The 13,033-nt window shown below is 35.7% G+C and overlaps 1 protein-coding gene across 4 annotated transcripts; it reads right to left on the bottom strand.

Moving 5' to 3' along the window:
* Positions 1 to 235: 235 nt before the first annotated feature.
* Positions 236 to 8,950, bottom strand: LOC18439945 (serine/threonine-protein kinase Nek6). 4 transcript variants are annotated; one of them, XM_006850100.4, is made up of 15 exons: positions 8,645 to 8,950; positions 8,042 to 8,170; positions 7,535 to 7,601; positions 6,098 to 6,163; positions 5,881 to 5,924; positions 5,011 to 5,056; positions 4,776 to 4,856; positions 3,838 to 3,880; positions 3,630 to 3,679; positions 3,139 to 3,220; positions 2,991 to 3,040; positions 2,773 to 2,846; positions 2,326 to 2,377; positions 2,008 to 2,245; positions 236 to 1,447 (listed from the first exon to the last, which is right to left on the bottom strand). In XM_006850100.4, the coding sequence occupies exons 2-15, from the start codon at positions 8,143 to 8,145 to the stop codon at positions 549 to 551; spliced, it is 1,896 nt and encodes a 631-aa protein (XP_006850163.3). In that variant the 5' UTR covers positions 8,146 to 8,170; positions 8,645 to 8,950; the 3' UTR covers positions 236 to 548. The 4 variants fall into 4 exon arrangements, with proteins under 4 accessions (XP_006850163.3, XP_020526469.1, XP_088719184.1 ...); XM_020670810.2 differs by having other exon boundaries at positions 8,042 to 8,175; positions 8,645 to 8,926; XM_088863058.1 differs by lacking the exons at positions 3,630 to 3,679; positions 3,838 to 3,880 and having other exon boundaries at positions 8,645 to 8,912.
* Positions 8,951 to 13,033: the final 4,083 nt, after the last annotated feature.

Below are 13,033 nucleotides of genomic sequence, written 5' to 3'. Positions count from 1 at the left end.
CCATGAAACATGAGAATAATTAGTTGTCAAGCACAATTAGAGAGGTATGAAAAATGCATGATTTGTTCTGTTTATTTGTATCATCTCCCTTGGGCCTAAAGTATTTATGCATGTTCGTTACACTCTCCATCACTAAGGTTGCTGTTCATGATTCTAAACCTGCAGTGCACAAGTTTTTTCTATTTTCTCGGGTAATATGATCAGGAAAGTAATGTATGGAGATCCCTGGAAAATACAAGGCAAAATAAACCATATGCATCCTGTGTAATGTATATGGTGTTACTTTCTCTATATACAGAAATGCAAAAATAAACTTGTCTTTTCAGAACACAAATTCTTACACCCAAGTATTGGCTCCAAGTAATAGGTGAGGAAATGGTGTCTTCCACTTAGTTAATCCTTCAAGAGCACCAGAGGATGAGAAAATCAGCACCAGAATCACAAGGCCACCAACAATTTGGTTTTACCATCTTGCTCTTTTTCATATCTTGGATGGCTAAGCTAGATTCTGGCCACAACAGAACAAGCGCCTCCCAATTGAATTGTTATTAACTCAAAAGTCTTCGAACCTGGTTATCTGAACTAACAGATCTCAGGGTCTTCGTCAACCAAATTGCAGTCTCTCTCGGAGAAACCCCAACTTTCCCAAACGGTTTAAGTACACCAGCAAGCTCTTCCAACCTGTCTTTTTCAAGGAGTTCTGCACATAGCTCAAGAAGGCTTTCTAGTGCCTCAGCCCTTTGTCGAGAAGATTTGAGATCAGTTTGGTTCCCACTTTTTGGATCCACATCAATCTTTTGTTGAGGATAGTTAAGGTCGACACCTGGCCCTAGTTTTGTGTCCGCATCGGCTTCTACCACTTTGTCATAATAGTCAATTGCTCCTTTGTTTTCCTTCTCATCTGTATCGTTTATGATCAACCTTTTCTTTGGTGATACATCATCAGCTGGCCCACTAGTGGGACCCACATCATTGTCTTCCCCTTCGCGAGTGCAATCCAAGCTGATGCACTTGGTGTGAACTTCATTGCTAGGAACAGCTCGGGGCATACCTTTTGGGTCCACATCAGCTTCCAACACTTGCTCACAAGTGCCAATGGTAGCTCTCTCAGCTTCCAACCGATCCTTATGGTGTGTGACTGGTGCATCACATGTCAACGCATCATCAGGGGAGGACCAGGTGGGTTCTGCCTCATTGCCTACCTCTTCCTGAGAGGGGTACAAGCTTAACCAATTGTTGCTAACTGTGATGGTCTCTGTTTTGTCTACAATTGACCTATCACGTGGTGGCACATCATCAGGCAATTGTTCAGTGGGCCCCACCTCATCTTCTTCACTTTCTTGAGAGATGTCAAAGCTACCCCATTTAGTTCTTGGTTCATTGGTCTTTGTCTCATTTATTTGGCACCCATTATCAGAATTTCGCTCTTCTGAGATTGCCATGGCTTCTGTGAAAGTAATAAGGCCATTATGGTTAATATTTATGTCTTTGATTGATTTCATATTAGAAAAACGAAAGTGTTTTTATAATCCAAAGCAGTATTGTAGACACCCCATTTAATTAGTTTAAGGTGTTAAAATTTGAGAGATATTCATCGGAAGATCTGTCAGATTTTTATCGTAAACAAGTATGAAACCATAGGTCATTGGGACCATCGCTTTCCCCCAAAAAAAAAAATTCATGAATTTGGGGAGGACAGCTGAAATATAACTACAATTTAAATATTTATTTACTTAATTACTCAGTAAATTTTGTACCTACTTAGAAGTAGTGGTAAACTAACTAATACTTCAATAATAGTCATTATCAGTATATGAAAAAGGACGGATGGTGTGGAGTGGGCGTGCGACCAGAGTAAGTGACCATGCCCATTGCAGGCCCCACTTTCCCTCCACCACCCATCATATTCATTGGAGGGTGGTGACAATTATGGACAATGATTTTGCATAGTCCATAGAATTATTAGTATATTTTTCCCTCATAAAATCATGTTATAGCCTTACTTACCATGCTTGTCAATTGAGTGGCGGCATGTTGCTGCTCTATTGGGTGTATCTTTAGGAGTTGAGCTTGTGCTGTTTCTTTCACTGTTACTTGAGTGACTAAGGGAAGAATGAATTGTGGATGTAGAAGTTTCGGGTGGTGGTTTTCTTATGTCCTTAGTAGGAAGACTAAGGGGAGGAAATGGGGTACAGCACTGAGCAAGGTATGGTTGCAAATGGGGGTTCCTCAACAGCTCTGCAGCCTATGATCGTAACACCATCAATATACATGAGAGAGAGAGAGAAAGAGAGAGGAAAATGATCTGTGACTTTTTGGGCTTACTGTTGGCCTGTGTTCTGGACTCTTTCTCAGCATAGTTTTGATGATACACTTCCTGCAATTGAACATTTTCAGATCAAATTCATGCTAGATTATTCTAGATTATTTAGCAATGAGTAGTCTCAGTAATTGTCTTATATTTCTTGGTGAACCTGTTGGGACAGAAATTACTGAACAAGGAACAAGCAAGAGAAATCTCCTTTGGTCGTGTGAAAATGTATTTTGAGAACCATACTAGTATGTTTGAGTTAGATATGGAAATGAGGTTTTATGTGAGGGTTCAAATTAACTTAGTCAAGCATGGGCTTTCATTGGAATAGTGATAATCAATCACGTACTAGTAGATGTAACAACAATACGACGCATCCACATGGCCACATGGGTAGAGAGGTTTATTTTCATAAGTTATCAGTTATTTGAAACTCTATGACAAAGGGCCAATAAACTTACAGAGAAGAGGAGTACATGGTAGGAAGTGGGGAAAGCGATGATCTATTTATCTTGTTCACAAGTCCTGCCATATCCTGCTTGCCATCATAAAGCATTAGACCATCTGCATTTTTGGCTCGTGTGCTTATTATATAATTAATAGTTTATTTAGCATTGAAATATCATTCTGAGGGAGTACTCTGAATGACAGTAGGTTAAGCCTTAACCTATAAACTTACACTGGCTTTGAATGCTGGTCGATGTGCTGCCATTTCGAATATACAGCAACCTGGAAACAATGAAGAGTGAGAAATAAAGTCTATTAAGGTCCCTTGAATTGCACTCTATACATGCATAGAGAGATGCATGAATCAGAATTCTATTTACCTATTGACCAAATATCTGATTTAAAGCCATAAGGAATATCAGCAAGGAGTTCCGGGCACATGTAGTTGGGAGTGCCTACCACCTAAACAAGATACAAGGATCAGTACTCTTGGCCAATTTAAGTTTTCTATAATGAAAACTTGGAAAAGTTTCAGCGTGGCCCTGAAGTGAAAGTTCAGATTGCAGGACAACTTTTGCCAGACTTTGGATAGGGGAAAATTAAATAAAGAAAAATAATGGATATTTAGCATATCTTTGTAGGGCTTGACTGAATTTTGAATTATTCAGTAAAGGGAAAGGTCCATTATGAAAATTTATAAATAAAAGGGGTTAATTCATCAGTTCTATTTAGGACACGCATTCAAACCAAATTTTTACTGAAATTCACCAAAGAATAGCCAGTTTAGCACTCTCGATGCAGCCGAATAAGATTGACATGATCACTTATCATTTTTCTGTGTTTTACTTTCTTGTAGTTTGATTTTACATACCGTTGACGTGAGATCATTGGCATCAAGCAATTTTGCGAGTCCAAAATCACCTGCATTGTTGCGCGTGTTAGGTTTCTGTGTGTTTGTGTAAATGAGTGTGTGTGTGTGTTTGTGGTCCATAACCAGATCAGTGGTTTTGGAGATGATTTGCCAACTAAATATGAGCAGAGGGGATCACAGTGGTTTATGCCAAAGGTTAATTTCTTACCGAGCTGGATGTCATTGTTCCTTGTTAGGAATATATTAGAGCACTGCATTAGACATTTCATAAATCAAAATGACTAAGAGAGCATAAAGGTATAAAATCATTAATTACTTGAGAAAATTACATTATATTTGATTACCAGAGCTCATGAATTCGATGTGCCTCTGATATTCACCACCTTGTGTTAAAAAAGAAAGGGAAGAAAATAGGAACGAAATATGTGCGATTTAAAAAGTTGCTAAGGAGCATGTTAGATGTGCATTGGGATGAAGTACACGGTACTATCAAAACTAATACTTATATTGGGCGCCAAAAAACTGTAATAGCAATTAATCAATTATTTTAACTTACTAAAAAATAATCAATTAATTTAAATAATCCTAATTGAATTATATGTCATTATTTATTGGTCCCCATCAAAAACATGGAGCAAATAAGGGCCAATATTTTTTGGGTGTCGTTTATATGATGTGCCCACTATAAACAATCAAAGTAGATGCACCTTGTCGAAAAATGTTGTTACAATGTTGGAAACTCTTGTGATCTTTGAAAATCTATTTTGATCCCTAACTATGAAATTTTGTGCAGATCTACACTTGAAAACTCTAAAATGAATTGTTCAGATATTAAATTATGATATTCACTATTTTTAAGATCTTGAAATCCTCTTTTTCTTTTCGTATCCATTTATCTCAAAATCGAGATGATCAACTGAAGCGTTTTTCAGCATCGGAACAACGGCTTTTTTATTTGCGCCTCAATTTTATAGTATAAAGTTGACATTTTATGTAATCCATTTTTCATATTTGAGTAGCACTTTTTATCCCATTTGGGGTTAGTTTCTTGACAATGTGATTTCATGGTTGCAAATGAACAATAAACATCAGTCCTAAATTTATGCATGTGCATTTGAAAATATGGGGGCACAATGCTTAGCTTACCTTGAGATCTCGATGAAGGATGTGGATGGAGTGCAGGTAGTCCACAGCTAGAAGCAATTGTGTCAACCATTTACATAGCTTCTGCTCAAAAGAAAAATAAAATTAATCAATAAAACTGAATCAAAGTTCACTTGTGCATATCTATGAGTGAATGGATTAGGGAATATGGTCAATTTTTTTTGGTAGAAAACTAAGTTAGATAGAGGGGGACTGGTGCAAAAAGAAATGTTCTTACTTCTTCCGAAAAGAATGTCCCATTCGCCTTTTTAATCATCTCAGACCTGATCATCCATGTACAAAACAAATGTATGGAATAATAATAATGAATGAGCGTTTATACTATGCTCTCGTAGGAGCACATCTACTCCCTTACTCAAAATACCTACTTAGAGAGATTTTTTCAATCTGAAATTTTGGAAACCACCTAAGAATCACTGGATGATGGTTTTCAAAAGATAAAAATCGAATATTATGTTTTTTTGGCACCTGGATCTCACCCTTCAAATTTTGGGTGGTCTTTGTAGATGTGGTTTGTATAACGTTGAGGCCCTAATCAATCAAAGTAAGACACACCTATAAATAGTGCAGTAATATGTTGTTCATTGTGATGGCCTGAAAGTTTTATGTTTATATCTAATTATAAAATTTAAAAATTAAAAAACAGGTTAGATTGATTAGATCTATGAACACTTAAAAATTTTGAAAATTGTCAGTCTAAATACATTACAAAATTTACTATTTTCTAAACTTGAAATCAATTTTTTCTTATGCCCATTCATCTTGAGGATTTTTCAGCATCGAAACAACCTCTTCTAGTGAATTTTTTAGGTGTGCCTTAATTTGATTGTTTAGGGGGCCCATCCTCATATAGACTTTCTTTTAATTTAAGGTTAGTTTATGAGTTGAAGAGGTTATCCCCAAATTTTAAATCATAAAACTACCCCTATATTAGGTAATACGCGAGGGAGTAAATGGACACTATACTCCCGTGGAAGTATAAAAACTTCTGGCATAATGAATTTCCATAGATTAATATATATATATATATATATATATATATAAATAAAAGAGAGAGAAAGAGGGGAACCAGGAGGTAAATGCTTACATATCTCCACCTTCACAATAGCCTGTGACAATGCATACATAACCCTGAAAACAGCCATACACTTTGTGATCTCGACCCATCCAATTAATATTTACATTCACTTAATCATTTTAGTCAACATTATGGTCAGTCCTGATTTTAGTAAACGATGTTCCTCATACAAATCTTAACCGTTGGAATATGATTGTGCATTGCCCGAGATTAAGGGAGGGGTTACCTTTTCTACCCAAGCTTCTTTATACTTGAGGATGTATGGATTCTTAATCCTAGACATCAAATCCATCTGAAAATGCAAATACACAAAAATAGATTAGATTGTTAGCATTGGGATACACATACACATGACATGGTGGCTACTAGGCCTTTAATATGTGACTTTTATTTTTCGCAACAATTGGTCGCAGTATATCTTTTCATACTAATTGACATTTAATTGATGTGAAAATATTCCGACATCTAACCACATGAAGAAAATTTTTCACGTGTAGTTGCATACTACCCAAATATGCCCTCAAATTGAGATCAAGGTAGGCATGTTAACATGATAATATAAATTTAATGTCATCATCATCATCATCATAGTCTTTTTCCAATTAATTGGAGTCGGCTACAAGAATACTAGTCCGTCATTTTACTCTATTAGAGGTCATACTCTCAGTGATACCATAAGTCAACATATCTTTTCGGACTACTATCAACTATGTCTTTTTGGGTCTACCTTTGTTCTTTTCAGTCTTTCTACTTGAACTAACTCATACTTTCTAACATGTATTATACTTGATCGGCGCCACACATAGTCATAATAAAATTTTAATATATATACAATAAACAGTTAATATTCATTACACTTAAAAGTGTAGTGGCACACCCTAGTGCTGTAAATACTTTCGTTTTCGTCCCTGGTGTCTGATGGTGTCGAAATATCGACAAGAAATGTGAACCAACTGCGTAACATAGGTTGCCATGTGTCTTCCAATTTACACGTTATCATCCAATTGGGTTTACACCCTCATTTGGACTCGGAGGATATAATTATTTCCATATGCATTTTAAGCTTTACGAGTTGTAACATATTGTCTGGCATGGAGGATTTCATCATTTGCACATGTACTTCAAGTTTTATATGTGTAATCTTCACATTGTTTGGCTGGCTAAGAAAAGTTTTCAATTATGTGCATGTTAATAGAGAGAAAATTTGAAATTGAAATTGAAATTTTGGTTGGAAGTAATGAGAAAAGACATGGGGATTTATGGCCTTACTAAAAGTATGACCTAGCATAATAGCGAATCAGGATTCGAGTAGCCAACCCCGATTAGTTGGAAAAAAACTCTAATGATGATGATGATGAATTTATGCCGCAAAATGTACTTTAAAACACAAAATGTAAAATGTACTTTTGTTGAAGTTTTGAATTGAAATTGGAGGTAATTTAAAACACCAAAGGTTTTTTTGTCGAAGAATTCGAAAAGGGCAAATTGATAGTACAAGGTGGAAGTGTATAATTGCTCCTATCGTCATCTTAATAACCTGGTCCCATAGGAAAAAAAAGCAATATTATTGTACTTCATTATCTCGCGGTTTTGCTCCTTTTAAGTCGACATTTTTTTCTAGAATTTTCAATTCCCAAATTTAGCTGACTTTTTAAACTCATACCTCTTGAAGTGCTGATCGTTTGCCTTTCTCACTCTGCTTGGCCAGCCTAATCTTCTTCAATACATACCTAATGTAAAAAATAATAAGAAAGTCACCACCTTATTTTTTAACAAAATAATAAGAATCAGTGTTAGAGTCCACAAACATCAATTAAGAATCTAAGTACCCATTTGTTTAGTGTATTAACAAAATATAGCATGTGGGCAGATATAATCTGTATATTTTATCCATAACCACTAAGATTCCATAGAGGACTAAAAGTTAAGAATAGGAAAATCCCCATGTGAGTGTTAGACCGGCGTTTCAAAAAATCGCCTTTCCAAGGACTTGCCCGAGTAGGACCGGATGGCGAGGCTGGCGATCCCGGGCTGTAAAACCCGGAATCAACCGACTCTCCTTGTTTTACAGTGGCTCACATTGCAATATGAACATATTTGAGTGAATGTAAGTCTAGACCACAATCATTGAGGGAAAGAATTGCATAAACAGGATAAGAAGGATAAATACTTCTTTTTCTCTGTTTTGTGGAGAACAAGGATAGCAGCTCCAAATGCTCCTCTTCCTATCTGCTCAGTGATCTCATACTCATCCATCCTCGACTCCATCTCCATTTTTCTTTTGTTTCCGGCTCAACAACTGCACTTTAAAACATGATTTCACTTTAAATTCCAAACTTAATAACTTCTAGATGTATATAGTTTAATGAAAAAGGTCATGTAAGCCAACTCATAGGCGTCGAGACGAGTTTTCAGACAAAAATTCAGTTGAAAATACAAAGATGAACAAAGACTGGGACCCAATTTATATCCATTAAAATGGTTTTCGAACTAAGTTTCCAATTCGTCCAGTTTTTAGACATTTTCCCAACTTTTTTTCTAATTTTTGTTATCAAAATAATCTCAGAAAAACGATTGGACCTCGGGGAAAAATTCAAAACTAAAAATCATTTTTGAGGCAAGAAACACCAGGAAATAAGAAACCCATACTAGAAAACCAAGACAGATAGTCCTTTTTCAATACCAATGATTCAAAATCAGACTCCAAATCATAGAAAAGAAAGCTGAGAAGAAACGATCAACCAGTAATTCTGGATCAAATAAGAATACTCACCTGCAAACTGCAAGCATGTAAACTCTTGATTATGAAGAAAGCATTCACTTGCTGAGAAATCTCATAAGGTTTTCTGCCCAAACATGCACCAATTCTTTCTCACCATCTAAATTCTATTCATTTTTTTGGCAAATTTTGAAGGAGACATTCTTCTATACATGTTTTCCGGCAAAAATTTCGGACCAATTTGATGTTTTCCGGCAAATCTCAGACAAGGAATAGTGAGCGCTTGGCTATGAATTCTCCCTCTCTTTTGTATGTGCCCAACGTTATGATTCATTTTTATTCTTAGCGGGCACTCAAGGTAGGCTTCCAAATTACTCTATGAATTATATTGAAAACAAAATGACGTGAATGACCCTTACCTTCTAAAGAATAGACAAGGGTAGACAAATCTCAATTCTTTTGTTGATCAATCTCAAGCCAGATGTAAACCCACTGTTTCATGAAGTATTGCTGTCCTACCCCTCGCACAAATTGTAAGGGCAAGCCCCCAAACTTGACCTTGCATGCTAAGGGGTGGGGATCGACCCGGACCTGACTTGGGACACGAGGCGTAGACTTGATTCAGGTCCGCATATGGGTCGGGTCGGGTCTGGGTCCAAATCTTGGACCTGAACACTATTGGAGTTCGGGTTTGAGTCCAATAATATTTTTCGGGTCCCAATGTATAGAATATATTTAAAGTTAAACACATAGACATTTTGACTTTTGAGTTGGGTCCGAGTCCAACCGGACCCTAGCCAACCCATTGCCACCCCTACATGAACAAGTGCCACAAGCGTCTAAAACCTGTTTTGCCCAACTACCTTAAATTCTCTAGTGTTAATTCCCAAGGAAAAATAGCTAATTGGGAGGATATTTTTATTCAAAATTTAGGGATTTATATAAATATCACCGGATGATTATTTTTAAAGAAGAAAATTGAATTTTGAGTCCTTAATCATCTAAAATTTTTCCTTCAAAATTTTGAGCAATTTTCCGAGGGTGAGAGCTAATTCTTTTTTAATTTCCCTTTCAAGAATTGTATACAATGAGTCTATGTACCTTTGATACAAGGTGGTCATAATTATTTATAGCCATTTGATATGAAATTTGATAGCTTAGATGTGCCATAAAGTTCGAAAAAATTTCTTTTGAAGTTTGAGCTTGATCAATGGAATAATTGTAGCCACCCAAATTCACATCCAATGCTCAAGATTAATGGACCTCTTTATATATAGGTAAATGTTCTCATTTTGTACTTTCCCTTTCAGAAATACTCCTTACATGAATTTTGTCCAAGGGTGTAGATAGATAATATACTATGCGGGAGTATGAAATCTATTGGCTTTAATTTAAAAACAAAAAAATTGCCTGTCGAGGTGCAATCATTGGTTTTCTTCACAAGGAGTGGTTGTTAAAACATTTTATATAATTTTATTTCTAATTTATAAGTGTACAAATGTATCTTGCCGCAATGGCTTTCTTAGATGAAATACTAGACACTCTTAGTACGGTTAGACACTTGTAACAATGTAGAATGTCGGTGTCTAAGTAACAATGTCTAAATATTGAAGAAGAAAAAAAAAGTACTTGCCTTAGTCGAACAAGATTGGGAGGCTAGGGGATTCTAAGGCCAGAAAACCATGAAATCAGCCGAGTCACAGTTCTTTTTTTTTTTTTTTATCTTTGAAATTTCCCAGATTTTCTTGGAGCTTAGCCCGGGTCCAAAATACACAAGGGGTAAAATTGTACGTTAGGTTCAAAGTCTTTCTTGGACTTGAACCTCTCACCTATGATCAACATGATTTTGACCCCCTAAATATTTAATAATTGCTTATAAAGGGTCTACTTAACATTAGTATCTATCCAAATAACCTTTCAATTAGAGGTGGCAATGGACCCGACAAGTAGACCCAACTTTCAGGTACAGGTATGGGTCCAGATCTAAAAACCTGGACCTGAACACTCTTTGTTTCCGGGTCTAGCTGGATCAGACCCATACCCATAAACTGTTGGCGATAAAATACTTTACTTTAAGCCCTATTGGTTTAAATATATTAAGGATCATATACAACAAGAATTTATGGTCATCTTTAACTATTAAACCACAAATCAGACAGAGTGAAATCTAATGGCAAGTGATTGTGGTCGTATTGCCAATAATACGGGCATATGATTGTAAAGAGTGTGGTTTGTATAGAGCCTAGGCTCTAAACAATCAAATTAGAGCCTACCTTCAAATAGTGTCAAAAAATATGGTTTTAATACTGGAAATCTTTGTGATAGCCTTAAAAATATATTTCCATCTTTATTTATAAAGTTTAAAGCTTCAAAAATAGTGTAGATCGAGTAGATCTATAAAAATTTTAAAATCTTGAAAATTGACGGTAAAAAAATGCATTACAAGATGCACTATTTCCAAAACTTGAAATCCATTTTCTTCTCATGTTCATGCATCTTCATGTCGAGATGATCAATTTGAGGATATTTAGGTATTAAAACAACCTCTTCTAGTGAAATTTTTGAGGTAGGCTCGAATTTGATTGTTTAGAGCTTCAACTCTATATAAACATTTCCCAATAGTAAAAGAAAGGGCAAAAACTCATAGTCGTATGGTGGAAATAGACCCGATGGGTAAACCCAGGATGTACCAAGTATGCGTCCAATTTTTTAACCTAGTAGGTCAGGTCTGGGTCCAAAACCTGGACCCAAATACTATTCGGTCTGGGTCTGGGTCCATCAAGACCCCGACCCGTTGCCACCCCTACTTTCAATTATCTAGCACATTTTAAGTTGGATGATTTTACATTTTAAGTTGGACGATTTTGATGGGGGCACACGATTTTCAAGTGTCCAAAGTGAGCATTTTTACAAGGTGCACAATCAATTGTCTCTCACTCTAATCAAATACAATTTTGTGAAAGCATAAATTGATTTCCAACTATTTGGGGTCATATTTCGTTATTATGCTGTATTTCAAAACTCATCTAAAATAAAAGGTTGGTTTGGGCCAATTTTATTGAAAGTAAAAGGACTAGCTTAAGTCTTCCCAACGCCTTACGATCATTTCCTTAATATAATTTAATTTAATTTAGATGGATAGCGACACAATAGTTGAACAGTTGACTAATAATCAACTTACAAAAAGAAATTTCTCATTAGAATTTGTATTTCTTTTAATTTCAAAGATACAAGAAATTCTTCGATTTCTTCCAGAAACAGAATTATTTATCTGCTTCTCTCATTCCGTGAATAGCCAGGACATTGGAAAATATCCTGAAAGGCATTTTGGGATTCGATTGGATTCTATCCAAACTCCAATTAGTCGATTTCTTGATTTTGAACATTTATAAAAAAAATTCTGCTCATTTGTCCTTTTTGTGTATTTCTTCCTATATGAATCATGCATAGGGCATGAATAAGCTTGCCTTCCAACTTCAAGAAGAGTTAAGCTTCTACAATTCGATTGATTAAGCTCCAATGATAACAACTTTCAATCGCATTCATTTCAGCATTCTATAGAAACACCACTTCCAAATAAGTGGAGCTCACATACATTTGTGTTTTTAGAGAGCCCTCATCCCACATATCCTACTTTATCAATGATAGTTTCTGGATCTTTATACCATTTTAAACTGCTTCTTTTGGCTCAGTACTTGTTAACTAAAGGCCAACATGCATAATCTTGATGAATGTGTATTTTTGAGGAGAAAATTTCAACATGGGCTAAAGAACACCACCGAGTTCGTTACAACGATCAAAAAATTACTTTGTAGAGCTTCCAAAGCTCGTACAGAAAGAGTCATACAACAAATTCTCTCTCAAAAAAAGAACAAAAATATATGACAATCTAATAAGGAAAAAGTTTATATAAAGCCGAGGCTCTAAATAATCTAATCAAAGCCCACCTTAAATATTTCAGTAGAAGAGGTTGTTTTGATTCCCAAATATCGTCAAATTGATCATCTCCACATCAAGATGCATGGACATGAGAAAAAAAATAGATTTCAAGTTTTAGAAATAGTGCATCTTGTAACGCATTTTTGGACCATCAATTTTCAAGATTTTGAAATTTTCATAGATATGCTGGATCTACACGAGTTTTAAAGCTTTAAATTTTATAATTAAAAATATAAATATATTTTAAAACTATCACAAAGATTTCCAGTATTGAAATCACATTTCTCGACACTATTTGAAGGTGGGCTTTTGTTTACAGCCTAGGCTCTATACAAACCGCACCCATCAAATAATCATTTAGCATAAGTAACTTTGTTACTTGCTCAGGATGTGATATGACTTTCCAAACCCTCCTCCGAAAACTGCACACTTCGATCTCAAAGCATCGCCACAACCATGGGATCCCTATCCGACCTTGCGATGTGGTCAGGGATTCATGCGATA

Source organism: Amborella trichopoda, chromosome 3, assembly GCF_054954075.1.
Source record: "Amborella trichopoda isolate Santa Cruz 75 chromosome 3, AtrichopodaSantaCruz75HAP2 v2.0, whole genome shotgun sequence".
NCBI classification, from domain to species: Eukaryota; Viridiplantae; Streptophyta; class Magnoliopsida; order Amborellales; family Amborellaceae; genus Amborella; species Amborella trichopoda.
The sequence above is the reverse complement of the archived record's forward strand: the minus strand, read 5'-3'. Positions and strand labels throughout refer to the sequence as shown.